The sequence below is a fragment of the Canis lupus genome, chromosome 27, assembly GCF_011100685.1.
Source record: "Canis lupus familiaris isolate Mischka breed German Shepherd chromosome 27, alternate assembly UU_Cfam_GSD_1.0, whole genome shotgun sequence".
In the NCBI taxonomy this organism is placed as follows: Eukaryota; Metazoa; Chordata; class Mammalia; order Carnivora; family Canidae; genus Canis; species Canis lupus.
This window is the reverse complement of record NC_049248.1, coordinates 40,499,669-40,523,797: the sequence shown is the minus strand read 5'-3', so window position 1 is coordinate 40,523,797 and position 24,129 is coordinate 40,499,669. Positions and strand designations below refer to the sequence as shown.

Here is a 24,129-nt window from a genome sequence, read left to right as displayed (position 1 = left end):
CTTTGTATTTCTAAGATTCCTAGGATACTTTAGCAAGTGGTTTTATAGATGTGTCTAGGATGCTTTGGTAAATGATTTTATGCAGTTTTTCTGATTAGTCTTCTCCATGACCGTCCTTTTTTTCTCCCTCAGGAAATTTCTGTGTAAGATTCTCCCTACTTCATGCACTTCTTTTATAAATCCCATCACTTTCTACCAGACCCAAGTCTTCTGGGCCACCAGCCCTGCTATACTACCCTAGAGTGAATGAAATCTCTACCATTTGCCATTTGGCAGATAATGCTTCACAAGGCTTATGGAAGACTTTTAGCCCAACAACACACCTTCAGCTGCACCTATCTTGCCTTTGAGCCACTGTTCAATCAGACCTCATCTTAAACCCACTTTCCACAAGTCTCAAGCCTATATTTTTCTTCCTTTATAGACCCTGGCTTTTTACCTTGTAGCAAAACTTAATCCCCAGTTTAATACCCACAGAAATCCATGTAAGAATTCAGGACATAATTTCTGAATTATGTCCAAAGCGCTAAGCATTTTGTTAATGTCTTGCAAACAAAAGGAATAATCTATGTCTATAATCAAATTATTTGAATTGAAATAGTTATCTGATGCATGTTTTCTGCTTCTGAGAAAGATAAAATATGAACCAAAGCAAGAAAATACTTTGCTATTTTTCGTGCATTTCTAAACAAAGGAGGCTTTAAAAGATATTTTGTCATATCTGACATTGTGAGCAAACAAAAATTTTCCTTAATGCTTATTATTCAGGTATTTTCCTGTAATTCTGCCCTTCTTCCCAATCATCTTCTGGTTGTTCTCTGCTATCTAAGACGTTTTAAATGTTTCTGCAACATGTTTTTCAGAGCTGCTTTAACTTCCTTGTTTTTAAGGCTGTAGACAAGGGGATTCACTAGGGGAGTGACCACACTGTACTGCATGGAAAAAACCAACTCCCATGGAGAACCTGAGGTTGGCATGAGATAGCGAAGAAAACCTGAGCCATAAAATAAGCTCACTGTGGTGAGGTGGGAGGAGCAGGTGGAGAAGGCCTTGTGTCTGCCTGAGGTAGAGCTGATGCTTAGGATGGTGGCAACAATGCGTGTATAAGAGAAGAAGACCAGAATGAAGGTCCCAAAGGCATGCAGGAGGGCAGAGCAGAGCAGGACTACAAAGTTAACAGAGCTATTGGAACAGGATAGAGGGAACAGAGAAGGAATCTCACAAATGAAATTCGAGATGACTTGAGTCTCACAGAAGTCCAAATTCCAAGCTAGGAGGGTATTGATGAATGCATCCAAAAAGGCCAGACCCCAAGATCCCCATACCAGTCCCACACACAGCTCATTGTTCATCATCTGACCATAGAGTAGAGGGTAGCAAATGGCAGCATAGCGGTCATATGCCATCACTGCAAGGAGGCAGAGCTCTGTTCCCCCAGAGGCAAGCACAAAGAAGGCCTGCGTCAAACAGTCCTCCACTGAAATGGTTTTCTTCTCAGACAGGAGGTTCTCTAGCATCTTGGGAACAGTGACCGAAGAGTAACAGAGATCCAGGAAGGAGAGGTGATTCAAGAAGAAGTACATGGGTGTGTGAAAGTGTGAGTTGGCTCTGATAACCAAGATCATCAGCAGGTTCCCTGACAGAGTCAGGAGGTAAATTACCAGGAAAAGCACAAAGATTAGGGCCTGGGTATGATGATCAGCAGGCAGTCCAAGAAGGAGGAATTCAGTGATGGTGCTGTGGTTTCCCAAGGCCATTTAAAGATGATAATACTTTGGAAGAAAGCAGAAAGAGAAACAATGTATTAACCACCTCCTCTGGCAAGCCAAACTTTCTACTTATTCTATGTACACACACCTTTTTTCTTCATCTGCTTATTATTGCTATAGTTGTTTAATATCTCTCATGGAGTCCCTTTAAAGCATGTGTTTCATTTTTCTGATTGCTTGGTGTATAAGTCCTGAAACTTCTGTGCTCTTTAAATTTGTTGTCCTTTTCTTACAGACACCTCTAGAGAAATTTACATAATTTTCAGGTCTGACCCTTGAATAAATTTTATCCGTTTAAACTAGAAAATTGATTTTGTTCTATGATATTCTGGTCAAGAACCCATTTTCTGTGGAAGATACTATAATCCTTCCTATTCTCCTCAGTCTTTTTATTTTTTAAAGGTTTTATTTATTTATTCATGAGAGACAGAGAGACACACACAGAGAGAGGCAGAGGCACAGGCAGAGGGAGAAGCAGGCTCCATGCAGGGAGCCTGACGTGGGACTCAATCCTGGGTCTCCAGGATCACGCCCTGGGCTGAAGGCGGCAACAAACCGCTGAGCCACCGGGGCTGCCCCTCACTCTGTCTTTTACTTTCCATTCAAGACATTGCCATAGTTCATTACTAATTAATTATGTACATTTGTGTTATCTTTTTCATCTTCATTATCTTTCATATATTTGGAACTTTTGATCTTAGAGATAATTTTGAAAGCTGTGTGCATGTGTGATGGGGAGTTGAGGTAAGGGAGGAAACTATGAAATATTTTTTAAAGTTAAAAAAAATAAAGCTAAGAAATAATAAAGGTAAAACAGAACTGAGCTGTTCATCATAAGAAACCATTAAAAAAAAGAAGCCACAGCCACATTAATCAGGTAACAAAAAGAAATAAAAGGCATCCAAATCAGCAAGAAGTAAAACTTTGACTATTTGCAGATTACATGATATGCTATATAGAAAACTCTAAAGACTCCACCAAAAAACTTCTATAACTGATAAACAGATTCAGTAAAGTCATAGAACACAAAATCAACATACAACAATCTGTTGCATTTCTATACACCAATAATGAAGCAGCCCAAAGAGAAATTAAGAAAACAATTTCAATTACAATTGTACTCCAAATAATAAGATATCTAAGAATGAATCTAACCAAAGAGATAAAAAGACATACTCTGAAAACTATAAAACACAGATGAAAAAATTGAAGACAACACAAAGAAATGGAAAGATATTTCATGCTCATGGGTTGGAAGAACAAATTTTCTTAAAATATCTATACTACCCAAAGTGACCTAGAGATTTAATGCAGTCCCTATCGAAATACCAGCAGCGTTATTTATAGAACTAGAACAAACAATCCTAAAATTTGTATGAGACCACAAAAGACTCTGACTAGCCAAGGCAATCTTGAAAAAGCAAAGCAAAGCTGGAGGCATCAGAATCCCAAACTTCAAGTTATATTACAAAGCTGCAGTAATCAAACCAGTATGGTACTGGCACAAAAATAGACACATAAATCAATGGAATGGAACCCAGACATACACCCATAATGTATATTCAGTTAACCTTCAACAAAGCAGGAAAGAATATCCAACGGGAAAAGGATAGTCTCTTCAACAAATGGTGTTGGGATAATCTGTCAGGTACATTCAAAAGAAAGTAACTGGACCACTTTCTTACACCATACACAGAAATAAATTCAAAATGGATGAAAGACCTAAATGTGAGACAGGAAACAATCAGAATACTAGAAGAGAGCACAGGCAGTGATTTCTCTGATATCAGCCATAGCAACTTTTTCTAGGTAGATCCCCTGAGGAAAGGAAAATAAAAGCAAAAATAAACTATTGGGACTACATTAAAATAAAAAGTTTCTGCATAGCAAAGGAAACAATCAACAAAACTAAAAGGAAACCAATGGAATGGGAGAAGATATTTGCAAATGGCATATCTAATAAAGGGTTAGTATCCAAAATACATAAAAATTTATGCAACTCAAACCCAAGAACCAAATAATCCAATTAAAAAATGGGCAGAAGACATGAGCAGACATTTCTCTAAAGAAGGCATTTGGATGTCCAACAGGTATATGAAAAAGATGCTTAATATCACTCATTATTAGGGAAATGCAAATCAAGACTATAATGAGATTTTACCTCACATTTGTCAGCATGGCTAAGATCAATAACAAGAAACAAGTGTTGATGAGGATGTGGAGAAAGGGGAACCCTCTTGCGCTGTTGGTGGGAATGCAAACTGTTGTAGTCATTGTGGAAAACAATATGGAAATTCCTCAAAAAGTCAAAAATAGAATTACCCCATGATCCAGGAATTGCACTACTGGGTATTTACCCAAAGAACACAAAAACATTAATTAAAAGGGATACATGCACCCCTATGTTTATAGCAGCATTATTTATAATAGCCAAATTATGGGAGCAGCCCAAGCATCCATTGAATGATGAACAGATAAATAAAATGTTGTGTATATATATATATAAAATGGAATATTATTCAGGCACAAAAAGAATGAAATATTACCATTTGCAACAACATGGATGGAGCTAGAGAGTATTATGCTAAGTGCAATAAATCAGTCAGAGAAAGACAAATACCATATGATTTCACTCATGTGTGAAATTTAAGAAATAAAACAAATGAACAAAGGAAAAAGAAAGAAAGAGAGAGAGAGAGACAAACCAAGAATCAAACTCTTTACTATAGAAAACAAACTGATGGTTGCCAGAGGGAAGGTGGGTAGGGGGATGGGTTAAATAGGTGATAGGGGTTAAGGAGGGCACTGTGGTGATGACTATTGGGTGATGTATGGAATTGTTGAATATATATTTTGTATTGTTGAATATATATATATTGTACACCTGAAAACAATATAACCTTGTATAATAACTAACTGGAATTAAAATAAAAACTAAAAAAATCCCCTTTAATTTTGAAAAAGAAAAAAGAAAAGTGAAACTAGCACCTGGGAGAAATATTGAACAAAGTGCCCATATATGTGACAGATACTTATGAATAAAAAATATATATGTGAATTACAATAAATATTAAAATAATAGAAATGACAATCCCATACAAAAACGATCAAAAGAATAGAACAAGACTTTCACAAAGGAATGTATCTGAATGGCCAATAGGCTTATAAAAAGATTCTCAACATTATTAGTCATTAGGACAGTGAAAAATATAACCACAATGCGGATCCAATAAACATTAATCAGAATGACTACAATTGCCAAGTGTTGGCAGCAAGTGTAGAGCAACTGGAACTTTTCTTGTGGGAATGTAAGATAGTATAATCACTTTGGAAAACTAGGGAGTTTCTTATAAAACTAGATATATACCTACTCTATGACTCAGCAATTCTGCTCTCAAAAAAATGAATGCATATATTGATAAAAAAGACTTGTACAAAAATGTTCATAGCACTTCCCCACTAATTCCATAAGCTGGAAAAAAAATCCCAAAATGAACACCAACAGGAGAATGGACAATGGATAAAAATAAGTGGTATATTCATATAATGGAATTATATTTAATGAGAAATGAAGAAGCACTATTGATATATGCAACAACATGGATAAATAATAATAAAAACCATGACAAATGTACACTAATTAAAATGCACAACTTAAAAATGTATATATATTTTTAAATGTTGAAAATTTGAAAGATGTATATACCCTTTTAGCCATTATACTGATGAAGATACAGAGCACTTCCATCATGCCAGAAAGATCTCTTCCTGTTCCGTTTCAGTCATTTCCCCATCAGAGAAAAGTCACCATTCTGATTTTTATTGCTATACATAAGGGTTTTTTTTCTCCAAATCTTTCTTTAAATTCTAGTTAGGGAACATGCACAACACTCTATATAGTACAATCTATAAATATCTGTTGCTTATTGAATGAATGAATTAATGAATAGAGATATGGGTAGATAGATGGATAGATAGATGAATAGATGATTGGATTGAGCAGTAGCCTGGATGATGGAGTTAACAAATAAAATATTAGATTGATAATTAAGTAGTAGGTGTAAGGTTGAATGAGTGAATAGATGAATGAACATTATGGTTTTAAGCAACCTTCCTGATATGAACTAAAATGAGCCAGTATATGTGATCTGTTTCCAGATTAGGGATCTGTAGGCACTGATGAGTTACCAGATAAGTCTTTTTTTTAACCCTTTATGGACACAAAAAGAGCTCCATGCTCCCCTCAATTTATTTTCCTTCCCAGCCTCCTTCACAATTGGCTTGTTTTTGAAACTGAAATCCAAGCTGGGGATATTCCTTAAGGAGAGTCCTACATGTCTGTCTTATTTGCCTCATTCTTCCCGGTCTTTTTACATTGCACAAATCTCAATTAAGGACTTATCTTTTCTCACACTGCAATGTGTGTTGAGATTCCAAAGTAACATTGAGCTCAATCCCTATCCTCAAGGAACATTAGTTTAACTGAAGAAGAAAAGAAAAATACTTATCACTGAATGTCACAGTAAGATAGATATCCATGTGAAGACACAAAATAGTTTAGAGAATATATTGCTGAAATAAGACATACAGTGAGAAATAGGTGTACCTGAGCAAACAGGAGTCAGGTAGCCAAGATGTGTAAAAAAAAAAAAGAAAAAAAAATCACAGTTATTGTAGTTGTACATGGCTGTAAGGCTTATCTACTCATTTACTCTGTCAGTACCATCAAATGTTTATTTGATGTTTATTTATTTGAGGGAGAGAGTGAGTGAGTGAGAGCATGAGCAGAGGTGGGGCGGGGGCAGAGGGAGAAGCAGACTTCCTGTTGAGTAGGGAGCCTGAGTCAGGGCTCAATCCCAAAACCTTGGTATCATGATGAAGCTGAAGACAGATGCTTAACCAAGTCATCCACTCAGGTGCCCCCAGTAGAAAAATTTCTGAGTGCTTACTATTTGCTACCTAACTTTAAGCTGGTAATTGCTTCAATTGTATTACATTCAGATTCGGCATAGATCAAGGTCACACAACCTATCAGCAAGGTAGGTAGAACAACATACTGTGAAATTCCAAATTTTCTCATCCCTGTCCCCAAGATCCTTTGGTGACAAGTTAAGACAAGGTTTATTTTAACTGTAGAGTGAAGGATAAACACAAATTCCAAATTCTACTCACTTACCTTTGAAGAGGGAACACAGTGGATTCAACTCACATGAAGTCTGAACGACTTATTTTTGAAATTCAGAAAAGGGAGAACAAAGAATGGTTTCTTTGCTTATAAAGCCTAGGGCTTTCCTCTTAATATACTTGTTTTACCAGTTTGCCAGGGATAGCTTGGGTACTTCTCAGATGGCTACTTATTAGTATCTTGTCTATACTTTTTCACATTCTATCTTAAAGAGAAGTGGGGTAGGAGGTTGATTTTACTGAGTCACTTTAAGAAAAATATTCATTTTAAGAAAAAAATCAGGTGATTTAAAAAAATCAGGCGATTTATAACTGCAATTTCACTATTGGGAACTCACGTTTCTCAAAATAATTTGTGTCTAAATTTAAAACTCAATCGGCTCTGGGAGACATAGCATTTTTTTTTTTTTTTACTAACGATTAAATTCCTTAGATCTAGTAATTTTATTCTATTATTTCCAAAGATATGGGTAGTTGAGGACTACTCCACATCTAACACTTCATCTGCCCACTGCAATTACACAGAAACTGTTAATAATTGGAAGAAATGTCTAGGAAGATGCAGTAGTGATAGGAAGAAAAACAGCTTAGTGCTGAAAGGCAGAATTTGTCTGCCCCTGGTAACCTGGGAGGCACCTGGAATGGGGAGAAGCAGTGTGCATGCAAGTTAGACTTCAGCTATCTTACTATTTTCCCCTGAAATCCTTTTGTTCATTTTTCCTTTTCCTTTCACCACTTCCATCACTGGAGACTAGAATTGATAGGGAGGTAGATATGGCAACAAAACAAAACAAAAACAAAAACAAAAACAAAAACAACTCTCTTCTCTAGTATATGTGATTCAGCTTTTATAAGAGGAAGAGGATTCTAGGCCTCCAGGAATTCCCTGTCTACTATGATATATTTGCCCCACAGGTCTCTAGAATAGGAACCTGCTTGTTTCAGCTTTCCTCAAACCTGAAATTTCCAGATTAGTTGCAAAATGTGCAGAAAGAATGCAAGAAATCAATGAAAGCCATTTTCAACAATACTCTGAAAGTATAAACAAGCATTATTGAGAAGATAGTAAGACTAGCTGATGACAAAACCCTTGGTGGAGGACAAATTCTTTAGGCCTTGATGTAACTAACTGGTGCTTAGAGTTCAGAGCTCAGGTCAGCACAGGGAAATAGTGATGAGAGGGCACAGATGAGAAGGGTGGCCTCAAGAAGTCAAGAGTAGAAGGCCAGATGAGAAAAGACAAACAATGTGGAAGTCTCCAATGGGGTTGGGGAAGGGGCGGGCAAGGAAGACCATTACAGAAACCAGGGAGGACATTACCCAGCTCCTGGCACTTCCTGGTGCAGAAGACATCTGTTTGCTCTGGTTTTAGGGTAAGGGGTCATCCATTGTCAGGTGTTCTTTTTCACACACAAGAGCCAGTACTTGTAGACCCCAATTACTGAACTAATGGAAAATTTTTTTCTTAGTTAGAAGTCTCAATGATGGCAGGAAAATAGACTATCTCAGATGAAGGAACTTCAAATAACTTACATGTTTAAGTATTTCTTATTAACTATAGGAGAAAAAAACACTCAGATTCCTACTCCTTCCTACATTCCTACAAGTATCTAAGAAACTTCTCTTATGTGATCCAGATGAAATCACATGGGCATCTATTCCTTTAGTTGCCTTTGTGAATCTAAATACTGGGCTAAAGTATCAGTGAAGCAAGCAATTTCCAGATATAACACATTAGAAAGGGAATCAGTAAATTGGCCAATTGAGTTTGGTGGCTCTGGAGACATGAATTTCAGAATTCTCTGAGGTCACTACCAAATGCCAAACTTTAATTAACCAGAAGAGTTGAAACTTCTAAGAACCATAGGGCATTCTATGTTCAGACTTTTTGGGTCAAAGCAAAGACCTTGATCCTTAGGTAGATGTCTAGTGAGCTTTGAAAGGTGGAAGGCTGGGTAGCAGTTTCCTGTGGACCTGTAAGGTGATTCATTTAGGAAATCAAAGGGAAGCTATTCAGGGACACACAGCTTACTTCTGAATTATTTTCCTTCATCCAAATGAGTTGGGGAATATAAATACCAGGGTTACAAATTGTGGTAATCAAAGGACTCAATCAACAATGTATTTTTAGATGTCTAATCAATTTTGTGCATCCTAGATTGATAAATCTATAATGCTTCAGCTGACTTATGGTATGGCTAACTCAGGCCAATGAAGGTTATACCAGTTAACATACTCCCCACCACTGGCATAGGATTCTCATTATTATATAGTCTCAACAACACTTTGTAGTTTCAATTTTTAAATTTTTGCCAATATGTAAAAATATATGACTCTTAACTATAATTTTCACTTGCATTTCCCTGATTACTGAGGTTAAACATGCTTTATAGATTTTAACATTCTGTTTATCTGGTAAGAACACTTAACATGAAATCTGCCTTCTTAACGAATTTCTGGTGTATAACACATTATTGTTGACTGTAGGTACAATGCTGTGCAGCAGATCTCTGGTGTGTATTCATCTTGCTGAACTGAAACTTTATGCCTATTTATTAGTAACTACTTCTTTCCATCTCTTCTTATTCCTTAGAAACAACTATTCCACTTTTAGAGTCTATGAATTTTACTATTTTAGATCAACTCATGTAAGTGGAACCATGTGGTATTTGTCTTTCTGTGACTGGCTTACTTTACATAGCATAATGTCATTAGGATTAATCCATGTTATTGCATATTGAAGAATTTCCTTTTTTTAAAATAAGAATTTCCTTCTTTTTAAATGCTGAATAGTATTCCATTACGGATATATATCACATTTTCTTTATGTGTTCATCCTCTAATAAACATTGAGGTTATTTTCACAACTTGGCAATTGTAAAGAGTGCTACAATGAACATAAGGAGGCTAATATTCTTTGGGATACTGATATCAACACTTTTGGATAAATACCCAAATATGTGATTGCTGGATAGCATTATCATTGTACTTTTAACTTTTTGAGGATTCTCCACATTGTTAGCCATAGTGGTTGCACAATTTTGCATTTCTACCAGTAGTGTGTCGGGGTTAAACTTTCTCTACATCCTCACAATATTTGCCATCATGTTTTGATAGTAGCCACTCTGACAGGTGTGAGGTTATATCACATTGTGTTTTTTTTTAATTGGAAAATGTATTTATTTTTTTAAATAATAAATTTATTTTTTATTGGTGTTCAATTTGCCAACATACACAATAACACCCAGTGCTCATCCCGTCAAGTGCCCCCCTCAGTGCCCGTCACCCATTCACCCCCCCCCCCCGCCCCCCTCCCCTTCCACCACCACTAAACTAGTTCGTTTCCCAGAGTTAGGAGTCTTCATGTTCTGTCTCCCTTTCTGATATTTCCTACCCATTTCTTCTCCCTTCCCTTCTATTCCCTTTCACTATTATTTATATTCCCCAAATGAATGGGACCATATAATGTTTGTCCTTCTCCGATTGACTTATTTCACTCAGCATAATACCCTCCAGTTCCATTCACGTCGAAGCAAATGGTGGGTATTTTTCATTTCTAATGGCTGAGTAATATTCCATTGTATACATAAACCACATCTTCTTTATCCATTCATCTTTCGATGGACACTGAGGCTCCTTCCACAGTTTGGCTATGGTGGACATTGCTGCTAGAAACATCGGGGTGCAGGTGTCCCGGTGTTTCATTGCATCTGCATCTTTGGGGTAAATCCCCAGCAGTGCAATTGCTGGGTCGTAGGGCAGGTCTATTTTTAACTCTTTGAGGAACCTCCACACAGTTTCCCAGAGTGGTTGCACCATTTCACATTCCCACCAACAGTGTAAGAGGGTTCCCCTTTCTCCGCATCCTCTCCAACATTTGTGGTTTCCTGCCTTGTTAATTTTCCCCATTCTCACTGGTGTGAGGTGGTATCTCATTGTGGTTTTAATTTGTATTTCCCTGATGGCAAGTGATGCAGAGCATTTTCTCATGTGCATGTTGGCCATGTCTATGTCTTCCTCTGTGAGATTTCTCTTCATGTCTTTTGCCCATTTCATGATTGGATTGTTTGTTTCTTTGGTGTTGAGTTTAAGAAGTTCTTTATAGATCTTGGAAACTAGCCCTTTATCTGATACGTCATTTGCAAATATCTTCTTCCATTCTGTAGGTTGTCTTTTAGTTTTGTTGACTGTATCTTTTGCTGTTCAAAAGCTTCTTATCTTGATGAAGTCCCAATAGTTCATTTTTGCTTTTGTTTCTCTTGCATTCGTGGATGTATCTTGCAAGAAGTTACTGTGGCCGAGTTCAAAAAGGGTGTTGCCTGTGTTCTTCTCTAGGATTTTGATGGAATCTTGTCTCACATTTATATCTTTCATCCATTTTGAGTTTATCTTTGTGTATGGTGCAAGAGAGTGGTCTAGTTTCATTCTTCTGCATGTGGATGTCCAATTTTCCCAGCACCATTTATTGAAGAGACTGACTTTCTTCCAGTGGATAGTTTTTCCTCCTTTATTGAATATTAGTTGACCATAAAGTTGAGGGTCCACTTCTGGATTCTCTATTCTGTTCCATTGATCTATGTGTCTGTTTTTGTGCCAGTACCACACTGTCTTGATGACCACAGCTTTGTAGTACAACCTGAAATCTGGCATTATATTGCCCCCAGCTATGGTTACATTGTGGTTTTGATTTGCATTTCCCTGACGATATTAATATTGAGTGAGATAAATCAATTGGAGAAGGACAATCATCATATGGTTTCACTCATATGGGGAATATAAGAAATAGTGAAAGGGATTATAAGGGAGATAAAGGGAACTGAGTGGGAAAAGTTAGAGAGGGAGACAAACCATGAGAGACTCCTAACTCTGGGAAACAAACAAAGTGTTGCAGAAGGGCAGGTAAGTGGGGGGAGGTGGTGATGAGCATTAAGGAGGGCACTTGATAGGATGAGCACTGGGTGTTATACTATATGTTGGCAAATTGAATTTAAACAAAAATAAATAAATAAAAAAATAAAAGAAAAAATATTGAGCAACTATTGGCCATTTGTGAATAAACCATATGTTAGGCCACAAAACAAGTCTCAACAAATTTAAACATATTGAATAATATAAAGTATCTTCTGTTACTACAGTAGAATGAAGCTATAAATTAGCACAGAAGGAACTAAAAAAATTAATGAATATATGGAAATTAAACTACACACTCTTAATCAGCATGTTAAAGAAGAAACAGGGAAATTAGAAAATACTTTGAGAAGAATGAAAATGGGAACACAACATACCAAACTTATGGGATGCAGTAAAAACATTGCTAGAGGGAAATGTGTAGCTGAAATATCTGCATGGAAGGAAAAGAAATTTCTCAAATGAATAATATACATTTTCACTTTAAGGAATGAAATATAGAAGGGCAAGCTGAACCCAAGAAAAAATAAAATAATAAATATTAAGAGTAGAGATATATGAAATAGAAAATACAAAAACAATTGAGTAAATAAAAAAACAAATCTGTCTTTTTGAAAAGATTAACAAAATTGATAACATTTGAGCTATAATGAGCAAGAAAAAAAGACTCAACAAAATCAGATATGAAAGTATGGACATTTCTATCATATTATAGGAACTGAAAAATTTTGAGAGAATACTATGAACAACTGAATGTCAAATTAGATAGCTAACATGAAATGAAGAATTTTATGGATAGCACACAAACTACCAAAACTTACTCAAAAAGAAATAAAAAATCTAAACATACTTATGACAAGCAAAGAGATCATATCAGTATTCAAAAGTCCCAATCAAAAAAATCCCAGAACCAGATAGCTTCACTGGTGAATGCTACCAAATGTCAAAATAATTAATACCAACCATTCTCAAACTCTTCAAAAAGATAAAACAGGATGGAATGCTTCCTACTCATTCTATGAGGCCAGCATCCCCTTGATATCAAAGTCAGACAATGACCTCACAAGAAATGAAGTTTACAGAGCAATATCCCTATAAATGTGTGGAAAGATCCTTAACAAAATACTAGGAAATATGACAAATATAGCAGCTTATCAAAAGAGCCATACAACATGACCAACAGAGATTTATCCCAGGGAAGCAAGTTTTGTTCAAATGCAAAAATTAATCAATATAATTCAACACATCCTAGAATGATGGGGCTGGTGGAGGGAGGACGTGATTATTTCAGTTGATGCAATAAAAACATTCAGAAAGATTCAAGACTCTTTCATGATTAAAAAAAAAACCCAAACACTCAACACTCTAGGAATAGATGGAAACCACCTCAACATAATAAAGTTCCTATATGAAAAGTCCACAGCTAACATCATACTTACTGTTGAAAGACTGAAACTTTTCCTCTAAAATCAGGAAAATACAAGGACATCCACTTTTATTACTTCTATTCAGCATAGTGCTGGAAGTGAATAAATATTTTTGACTTTTCAATATGTATTCCTCTATTAAGTGACCAAAGTCACTGACTCCAGTCTTTTGTATTAATAAACGTGTGTCATCAATAAAATATGATAATTCTACCTGTCACAACAGAGGTAAATAGTATTGTCTATTTTTGGAATAATCTTTAAAATAAAAATTCCACATTGCCTGAATAGATGCTCATTTTGATTAAACAATTTGTTTCCAAAATTGAAGCTGCCTCCCTTTAGCAGGTTCATTAACCTGAGGCAAGAACCACCCATTGTGATTGTGCTGGTCTCTGTATTGCTCTTTGCAACACTTGTTTTTGAGGGTTCACAAATGTGTCAGAGAGAGCATGAGTGGGGGGAAGGGCAGAGAGAGAGAGAATCCTCAAGTGGACTCCCCATTGAGCACAGAGTCTGACCCAGGCTCCATCCCAAGACTCTGAGATCATGATTTGAATGGAAATCAAGAGCTGGCTGCTTAATCCACTGAGCCAACTGTTTCTGATTTTTAAAACTGATTTTATCATCAGGATGTTCAGAGAAAATGTGTTTAAAGAACACAGTTCATGTCAGTATGGGAAATAAAACTGTCTGGTGAACTCTATGTCACTACACATCTCCCTAGATAATTTCCAAATGGAGAAACCCTCCTATATGGACAACAGGGAAATCCTACACATCCTGCCCACTTTAAAGTCCATCAGGCCCTAGGGTTTACAATTAGAGCTTCGACCCTAAAATTGCAAAGCCTATATCTGTGAAAATGCCCTAAAACTCTTATAAACCTCAATTCTTGCAGTTAATGAGTTCAAGTTTGATTTCAGATGATGACCTCAGGGAATACCATTCTCTTCAAAGCTCCATAAACCAAATTACTGGCTTCCCTTCTGCTAGATTATATCTGAACCTCACCTACTTCACTGATATTCTTTATCAAGTACATGGAATTACAAAGGCAGCTAAACAAATAGAGGCCTCTGATCTGAGGTGACATGATAGAAGTCTCTCCTGTGTTCCTTTCAGAATCTGGATGTCTTCCTCTGTATTTAGTGAGTGACAGTGGCAGGACTAAGACAGATTTCAGGTGATAAGTGTTCTTAAGATTTTCTATCTGCAATGGTCTACTTTCTTTCCTTTTTTTTTTAATATTTATTTTTTTTAAATTTTTATTTATCTATGATAGTCACAGAGAGAGAAAGAGAGAGAGGCAGAGACATAGGCAGAGGGAGAGGCAGGCTCCATGCACTGGGAGCCCGACGTGGGATTCGATCCCGGGTCTCCAGGATCGCGCCCTGGGCCAAAGGCAGGCGCCAAACCGCTGCGCCACCCAGGGATCCCTACTTTCCTTCCTTTATTGTGACTTGCCAGCAAGATAAATTAATGTCTGTGCTTTCTGTAGAAAAATTGGTTTTCCTGTGCATAGAGATCCCCAGACCAAAGATGACATCTTATACCATGGTAAGACTGAATTATATAAGCCAGGAAAAGTCAGAGCTCCATGGTTTCTTTAAAGGTTCCTCTTCTTTCCACCTGGAGACTTCTAGGTCTTGATTTCTTCTTGTTATCTAGGCTTTTATGCCTGGCTCTTCTAGGGAACTCCTTTCACCCTGAGTTCCCAAATCATCTTTCCCTTGTGCTAGAGTTTGAGTTCTGGACCCTTAGGGTGTTATGATTTTTTATCTACTGTGAGGCTTTTATTTCTAGCTGCTCTTAGAATCTATTAATAAATCCTCTTTATGTTCTGAAAGAAGTGTTGAGTATACACTGACTATAAAATATGCATTGATTTAGGAAGCTGAGACCAAGAGCTAAGAGGTTCCCAGTCTAAAGAGGTATAGATAGTGAGATTTTGTGACTTAGGAGGGTCCTCGTCCTTTTCTAGACCCTAAATACATGAGCTAAAAATATTTTATTTTCTGCTTTTATTATTCACATCATTAGTTCTGGTCAACAAAATTATTGGTGGTAAGAGAGAAGGGAAGAGCACACATCAGGGAGGTGTCTAAGGAAACTATTGAGTTATATGGAGTTTGTTTCCCAGGCACATAGACTGCAAGCATTGTGACCCTTCTCTCCATCCATGTGTCGCTGGGATTCTGGAATCTTTAACTTCTGACTGACTTAATTTCCTCATATTAGTTCCCCAGACTATTTCTGTCTTTTAGCATTAGCCCTATCTTTCATTAATCTATCTATCTATTCATTTATGAAATTAACATTTTCCTACTGCATATAGAATAGGTAAATTGTGAGAGATTTCTCCTTGGAATGTCCTCAGTTACCTATTTCCAGGGAAATTATGTAAGGTTATTAGAGCTAAAGAAGTTAAAAATTTATAATATTATTAAATGTGCTTTGCCATCAGAATTGATTGATTTTGGGTGCATATTATGTTGAATGAATTCACGGTGTGAATTGATGAATTACACACCTTAGTAAGAGGATCTCACTGGATTCTACTTTCTTTTCATCTTTTTCTCAATGTAGGCTCCCAAATTTCCCTTCTCTCTTTACTGAATTTAGAAACAGACATTTGACTTCAATGTATATTGAAGCAGCAGTATGCCTTCTTGAGAGATAAGTGAGAGAATTTGAAATCTGATTGTCTTTGATTGCAAGTTTGAAATGAAGCCTCTCCCTTGTCTCCAGTCAGAGGATCTGTGCTGAGGGCCTGGCTTAGCAGAGCATGGAATTTCACCTCCTGAGCTTCCAGCTACCTTGCTGATTGGTTGTGCAGGCATTAGCATGGGAAAGAGGTGTTTTTTTCTTTTCTTTTCCTTCAGGAAAGAGGTGTACAAATATTGGATCTTGAATTCACAGCTTCCTCAACATTCTTTGGATATGCTGGAGTTTACTCAGGCTGGGTGTTCAGGAACAAAAATAGGATAATATCCAGGTCTCTACTGAAAGTTAAATATGGAAAAACTGGAGCAACTATCTAGCCCAAACTAAACAGTGTCAGACATTTAAATACAGAGAACAAACTGATGGTTTTGAGAGGGGAATGGGCAAAATGGGTGAAGGGAAGTGGGAGGTACAGACTTCTAGTTATAGAGTGACTAAGTCACGGGGATGAAAGGCACATTACGAGGAATATGTTTAATGATATTGCCATAGTGATGTATTGGGACAGATGGTAGCTACACTTGTGGTGAACATGGCATAATATGTAAACTTGATCAATCAGTATGTTGTATACCTGAAATGAATGTAACATTGTCCACTTAAAAAAAAAAAGATCACTGAGGCTTAATATATAACAGTTTTTTTTTAAACTGAGGCTCATATTAATAAATCTTGTTCAGGTCTCCAATTTGAACAGCCAGAATTTATATCATCTCTACCTGACCCTATGTCCAGAGCTTATTCTATTATTCTACAGTACTGTTTACAGTGTTCCTCCTGAATAATAAAAAATCCCTCCAGTCAGCATTTAAAGACTAAGCAATCTTTGTAGTAACACTTACATGTGCAGATATCATGTTTGACTGGATCTTGTTTGGGTCATGGTGCTGTGCAGTTTAAAAGTTCCCTGGATGGTTCTAGCATTCCTTTAGGCTGCAGAATTCAGGGAATCCACTGGTCTGACCTGACTTCTCCAGATGCTGTCATTACTTGTCTTTTCCCTGGCTTCTTCAGACTTCAGCTGATATTTGGCTAAAATTTTTGCCCTTCAAATCCTGATCCAAATGCAACTTACTTTTCAACCTTCACCTTTATTTCTACCTCCTCCAACATATCTATCTTGATTACTTCCTTCTATGCCTGGGTTATAGAAAATGATGATATAGTACTTCCTGCTTTCCCTAGGTTTCCTTTCTTTGTTTTCAGTTACCTGTGGTAAGCCATGGTGCTATACTACTGTGAATTCACTCACAGATTCCCTTCCCTTCCCTTCCCTTCCCTTCCCTTCCCTTCCCTTCCCTTCCCTTCCCTTCCCTTCCCTTCCCTAGCAGGTGTGAGCCAGTAGCACATTTCTGTTCTCACTGAATTGCTTAAGACTATTCATCTACACACATATTCATCTCAGTTTGATAATTTATCTAGCAGTTTGTCCATTTAATTAGTCATCTAATCTTTCATTTTTTCATTTATCTATCCTGTCAGTTCAGTCATCTATTCTTCTATGTCTCCATTTGTTCTTTCATCTATTACTTGACCAATTCTTTATCTAATTATTAAAATATTTATGGACTTACTTTCTGTAGGCTTCCTATTTACATTGGGCAAACAATGTTACTTAACTTTTGTTGAACTGCTGTGTGAATACACTGATTTGCCCTGGTTTTCCAATCATATTTTTCCAACATGTAGGACTAAATTCCCCTACTAATTTTTTTCAAACCCAGTTTGAAACTTGACCATCACTGTACAGTCAGACTTACTCCTCCATGAGCCCTCCTGCCCTTACTTGCTTTACAGTAATCTTGACCTGTCCAGTGAACTCAATCTACCCTAGTTCCCCAGAATTTACCTGATGCCATAGTCTGATGATGGTATTACCAGTATCATTCATCACAGCAAATTCTACTTCTGCTGGGCCCATGACTATCTTGGCTCCTGCTCTTCAAGGCTTTCTCCTCTTTCCCTTTTAAGTATTTAGAGAGGTTGCCACACTCCAAATTCTTCTGAGACCCCAAATTCAAATTACTTCTTAGTTTTGTCTGGTGTAAACTGCAATCTAGGATGTTGGCTCCAATTAATTCACATTCTGCAGTGAAGAATAAGCAGATGAAGTCATTTTTTCTTATGTGTAAGTTTGTAAAATTCTGTTGAAATAAACAGTTTATTTGTATTTGCTAGCAAAGAATTTTCTCTGAATTTGGAATTTACTATTTAAATTCTTAAAATTTTTAAAAAGATTTTATTTATTTATTCATGAGAGACACACAGAAAGAGGAGACATAGGCAGAGGGAGAAGCAGGCTCCATCCTAGGATCAAGTCCAGGATCACACCCTGAGCCAAAGGCAGACGTTCAGCTGCTGAGCCACCCAGGCGTCCCAAAATTCTTAAAATTTGAATACAGTAGACACACAATGTTATGTTAGTTCTGGATGTACAACATGGTGATTCAACAAATTTATACATTAGCTATGTTCACTGGAAGTATAGCTACCCTTTGTCCTGTTATATTGCTATTGCATATTGACTATATTCCTTATGCTCTGCCTTTTATTTCCATGACTTACTCACTCTATAACTAGAAGTCTGTATCTCCCTCTTCCCTTCACCCATTTTATCCAAGCCCTTCTGGCATAGCTTTAGCAATCTTAATCTCCTTTTTTATTCCTGTTCCTTAACACACATAATCATTTGCATGCTTGTGCACAACGCCCCTCCCCCTCACATACAAATCCACATTTCAAAATTGTTTTGAATCAAATAATCAAGTGTATCAGAGACATGTGAAATGTAGGAATATAATAAATAGAGGATGTGGTCATTAGGTTGTACTGAACCATTGCAATGAGGAGTGAAAACCTGGCTAAGGAAAACAGAGACCACTTCTCTGGAAATATGATTATACGAAATATACATAATATTTGTGGCATCAAAACAAAGGCCAATTAAAGGAGATGAGACCAATTAGTCATGGACTATTAAGAAAAATTATATGAATTTTTCCAGAGCCATTTGGGTCAGAAGAGTTACATAGGGAAAGAACATAGATGTGCTGATTCAGGGTTCAGAAGTTGTTTGGGAGGCATTGGATGGAAAGGTTCTCACAAGGGATAAGAAATCTATGAAAAAGATGAGCAGGCTGAGGAGAGAGAGACATATACAGAGGATATGATTGAAACTGTAGGAAATCCCAGGACCATCACTGAGCTCATCCTCTTGGGACTGTCTGCTGAACCCCATATCCAGGTGCTGCTGTTTGTGCTGTTCTTGGAGATTTACCTTCTGAACTTCATGGGGACCCTGGTGGTGCTGTTGGTGATCCCCATTTCCCTGCCTCCATGTACTTCTTCCTCAGTCACTTCTCTTTACTGGATCTTTGCTATTCCTTAGTCACCATACCCAAAATGCTGGAGAAACTCTTGTTTCAGAGGAAATCAATCTCAGTAGAGGCTGACTCAGGTTTGTGTATGTGTGTGTGTTGTACTGCAGGGATTGAGGCTTTTCTGCTCTAAGTGATGACTTATAACCACTCTACTGCCTGCCATCTGCCACCTCCTGCTCTGTGGTCAGCCTATGAGTAAACAGTTGTGTAGGTCTCATGGAGACTAGAATTTGGGATGTTCATGGCTTGGAATTTGGACTTCTGTGAGGCTCACGTTATGCCTTACTTCAGTTGTGAGCTGCCTCTTCTATTTCCTCTGTTCTGCTCTGATATCTCCACCAAATTTGCAGTCCTCATGTGCTCTGCCATCATTCATGCCCTTTTGACCATCCTCCTAATCCTCTTCTCTTCCACTTACATTATTACCATCCTCCTGAGCATTAGCTCCATCACAGGCAGAAGCAAGGCCTTCTCCACCTGCTCCTCCCACCTCAATGCAACGACTTTTTCTTAAGGCTCAAGTTTTCTTTACTATCTCAGGCTAACCTCTGGTTCCCCACTGGAGGTGGTTTTTCTCTATATAGTACAGTGTGGTCACTCCCCCAGGGAATCCCTTTCTCTAAAGCCTAAGGAACAGGGAAGTTGGGGCACCTGAGTGGTTCAGTTGGTTAAGCAACTGCCTTTGGTTCAGGTCATGATCCCAGGGTCCTGGGCTCACTGCTCATGGGGAGTCTGCTTCTCCTTCTCCTTCTGCCCCTTCCCCCTCTACCCCTCCTCCCCCCTTTACCCCTCCCCCTGCTCTGCCCCTCAGCCTGTCCTTCCTCACACTCTCCTCCCACCCCTGTGCTTTCTTGCTCTCAAATAAATAAATAAATAAAATCTTTAAAAAAAGAGAACGAGGAAGTAAAAGCAGCTGTGAAAAGAATGTTGCACCTCAGAGAGCAGAGAAAAGTCAGAGGATGATTGGGAAACAGGGAAGAATTGAATCAATATGGCTGGATAATAATCATCAAGGAAATTTTTTTACTAATGTCAGGCATAACAAAATATCTTGTACAAGCCTCTTTTCTTTCGGATGCTCATGAAAAGGCCAAGAGCTATTTGCCTACTTTGGCTCATATCTAATTTGTTCATGGACAGAACAGTGGATCAGATAATTATTTCATGAAGAAAATTTGTTACACACTTGTTATTCCTTCATCTGTGGAACATTTTGAGTGGATTTACTACTGATAAAAATGCCTATGACCTGAATTTTTATTTAAATCCACAGTGGTTTGAGATTTAGGGGCAAGCTTTGCTAGAAGTAAAAGATCCAGTGCCTCTAATAGTGACATAAACTTGAAACTCAGGAGTTGGGAGTCACCTTGGGGATAAGCATGGACTGGAGAGGCTCTCCTAGAATGATCTGGAGAGGGAGCATCTGATTAGGGCAAAGTCAGATACAGACACTTTCCATACTCTACCTATTCCAACACCTTCACTCAGTGGCAACAGGGAGAGAATCCACTTTCTGGGGTGACCATCAGCCCTAGTGTGTCACTGGGGCACCTCAGGAAGTGCTGAGGCCAGGGAGCAGTCATCAGCAAGGATGCTGGGGCTGCTGAAGGGATATTGCCTTGCCTCCCCCAGAACCAGATTAGCTGATTCTCTTAGTTTCCCTTCACACTTCCCACTGGCTGAGCCTAACTAGAAGCCACCAGCCTGGAAATCCTGGAAACAGCTCTGCAACCAAAGTAATACAAAGCCAAATACACAGGACGAGTGTGGAGGCGAGCATCAACTGAGAACAAACTGGTGTAACAGATAAATTTGTAAACCTGACCCTCCTCAAACAAGAAACAGAAATTAGTGCGGATAAAACCAGGATTGAGAACAGACGATGGAAGAGAGAATGGGAATAAGAAGGAGAAATTAAAGAAGACTTGGATAAGGGTCAGAAGAATGAGGAAAGGGGGGACGCCCTTGGGAAAACAGTAAATGGAAAACTCATCTATCTGTATGTGCACTGGAGCCCTCAGGTGGCCTGAGGGATTCACTGCACCAGTGAACACAGTTGAAGGGGAGGTAGGGATCCTCTTACTCTGAGCCCATGCAAGATATGCTGTGGTAGTGGCCAGGGGCTTCTTCCCAAATATCTGAAATCCTCAGAAAGTTCCAAGGAAGCTCAAGGAATAGTTTTGCTTTGATGGACTTTTCTTCCCTTCTGTTACCCCTCCCATCTCATGGTATCTCTGTTTCCACCTGGGCACTGCCCTCCGCAGACCTCTTCCAGAATTGGAGTATGCTCCAAATTCATCTAGATCCTTTTCTCTAAAGGGGATTTGGTTTAAAACAATTTTACATAATAATCAAGTGAGATATTAATTGAAAACAGGCATTTATCTAATCTCAGAATTATATATAAAATAGACCTGTTTCAGGTCTTTCCACAGTTTTGCTTTATTGCATATCTATTTTGTCTACTTTAGGAAATTCATGCTTTTTTTTAGCCAATGTCCTTTTCCCCTTCAAGGGCATTACTGTCTTCAAAAGAGCAACAGTTAACTTTTGCAACTGCAAAAATGGAAGACAAAGGACAGAGGAACAGTATCTTCAAACTGCTAACAGAAAGTAATTATCATACTAAAATTTTACACTCAATAAAATAGCTGTAATACATAAGGCAGATTTACAGACATTTCAAACAAAAAATAAGAACACTTGCCACCAGCAGAACTTCATCAAAGGAAAAATTAAACAGTGTTCTACAGGGGGCGTCTGGATGGCTCAGTTAATTGGTTTCAGTTCAGGTCATGATCTCAGGGTTGTGGGATCAAGGCCCGAGTCTGGCTGAGTGCAGAGTCTACTTGAGAATCTTTCCCCCTCCTTCCCTCTCCCTCTGCTCTTCACTCATATGTTCTCTGTCTCTAAAAAACAAACAGACAAATAAAATCTTTAAAAAGTGTTCTCCAGGTAGAAAAACTAAAATCCCAGATGTAATTTTCAAAATGCATGAAAGAATGAAGATAAAAGAAGTTGTACACATGTGGGTAAATCTAAAAGAATATTGACAATAAAACAATTTCTTATATAGGGCTTTATATATATTTGTGCATGAGTGTGACTAAAATTAGTGAAAAATATCCTTTACATCAGGAGGTATTGAATTAAAAGTGGTCTAAGATAGTTTAATTGACCAAATTAAAGTAAAATTATCAGTTACTATTATATATTGATAGGTCAATGAACTGTATTGTAATTTTTAGGGTGGCCAAAAATTAGAGAGAAATACTGTAAAACTTCTAAATGAATGGTGGGTAAAAAATGGAATGAAAAAAAATCATCCACGGAAGGAAAGAAATAAAATGTTAAAGAACTTAACTGACAAAATAGAAAAAATTAGTAGTGATAAGAAAATTGAAACATGATTAGCACATTTGCCTAATTAACATTATTACCCTACTGCACTGTATTTCACAGAAGCAAAATATTGAGTCTTAAAAATTTTCAAATATTTATTTTAATTCTAGTGTAGTTAATATACAGTGTTATATTAGTTTCAGGTGTACAATATAGTGATTCAACAATTCTATACAGTACTCAGTGCTCATCATGATAAGTGTACTCTTAATCCCCTTCACTTATTTCAACTATCCCCCCCCGAACCAGCTCCCCTCTAATAACCATCTGTTTGTTCTCTATAGTTGAGTCTAATTCTTGATTTCTTTTTTTCCCCTTTTGTTCATTTGTTTTGTTTCTTAAATTCCACATACAAGTGAATCATATGGTATCTTTCTCTGACTGACTTATTTTGCTTGACATTATACTTTCTAGTTTCATCTATGTTGTTGCAAATGGCAAGATTTCATTCTTTTTTTTACAGCTGAATAATTTTCCATTGTGTATAGATACCATCTCTTCTATCAGTGGACATTTGGGCTGCTTCCATAATTTGGCTATTGTAACATAATGCTGCAATAAATATAGGGTGCATATACCCTTTTGAATTAGTGCCTTTGTATTTTTTGGGTAAATACCCAGTAGTGCAATTACTGGAGATGAATCACTCTTGATGTCAGTGTTTCTCAGTGGTCAATCAATTACTTTCTTCACAATTACCTCAGCATGCAGAATATAGTGCATATCCTTGAACTATTCAACTGGCACTTTTGCCTTGAGCTTTACTGTGTATGAAATAATGACTCAAAACACAGAAATACAGTCCTTTGCCAGGTTTATGGTACTTTGTCATTTAGGGAGACGCTGATAGAGTTCTGGGACACCCTGTAGTTCAGGTTAAGTATGGAACTACTTTCATCTTCTTCCTTCCTTTCATTCTGCATGTCTCCTACCTCTTGGTGTGTCTCTGCTTACCCAGTGCTTCCAAACTACCCTCTGCAGAACTCCTTTGACTTTTCTTCTACAAGATATTTGCCTAAGAACTATAATCATATGGATCATTTTTTAAATCAATCATAATCATAGTTGATTATTTTTGCCTATATAAATTCTTGTTTTAAAATATTTTCTTAAAATATGTATTTGTAAAATTTTAGAATTTCCTACAAGATTTCAGCATTTAATTTTATTTTTAATCAATTTTCCAGTTCTGATTCTTTGAGGGAATTTTGGCCAGTTTATCGGCATATTTTAACAAGTTTTATGAAATATGCACCACTCATTTGTGATTCATTTTCTTTTTGAGGATTCTTGTCTTTCTTTTGCTATTTAAAAATATTTTCACAATACTTT

General features: G+C 37.3%; 1 protein-coding gene and 1 pseudogene across 1 annotated transcript; one reads left to right on the top strand and one right to left on the bottom strand.

The window, feature by feature from the left end:
- Nucleotides 1-821: 821 nt before the first annotated feature.
- LOC119877633 (olfactory receptor 8S1-like) lies at nt 822-1,757 on the bottom strand. Its single transcript, XM_038576160.1, has one exon. The coding sequence runs from the start codon at nt 1,755-1,757 to the stop codon at nt 822-824; it is 936 nt and encodes a 311-aa protein (XP_038432088.1).
- On the top strand, nt 19,200-20,018 carry OR8AN1P (olfactory receptor family 8 subfamily AN member 1, pseudogene; annotated as a pseudogene).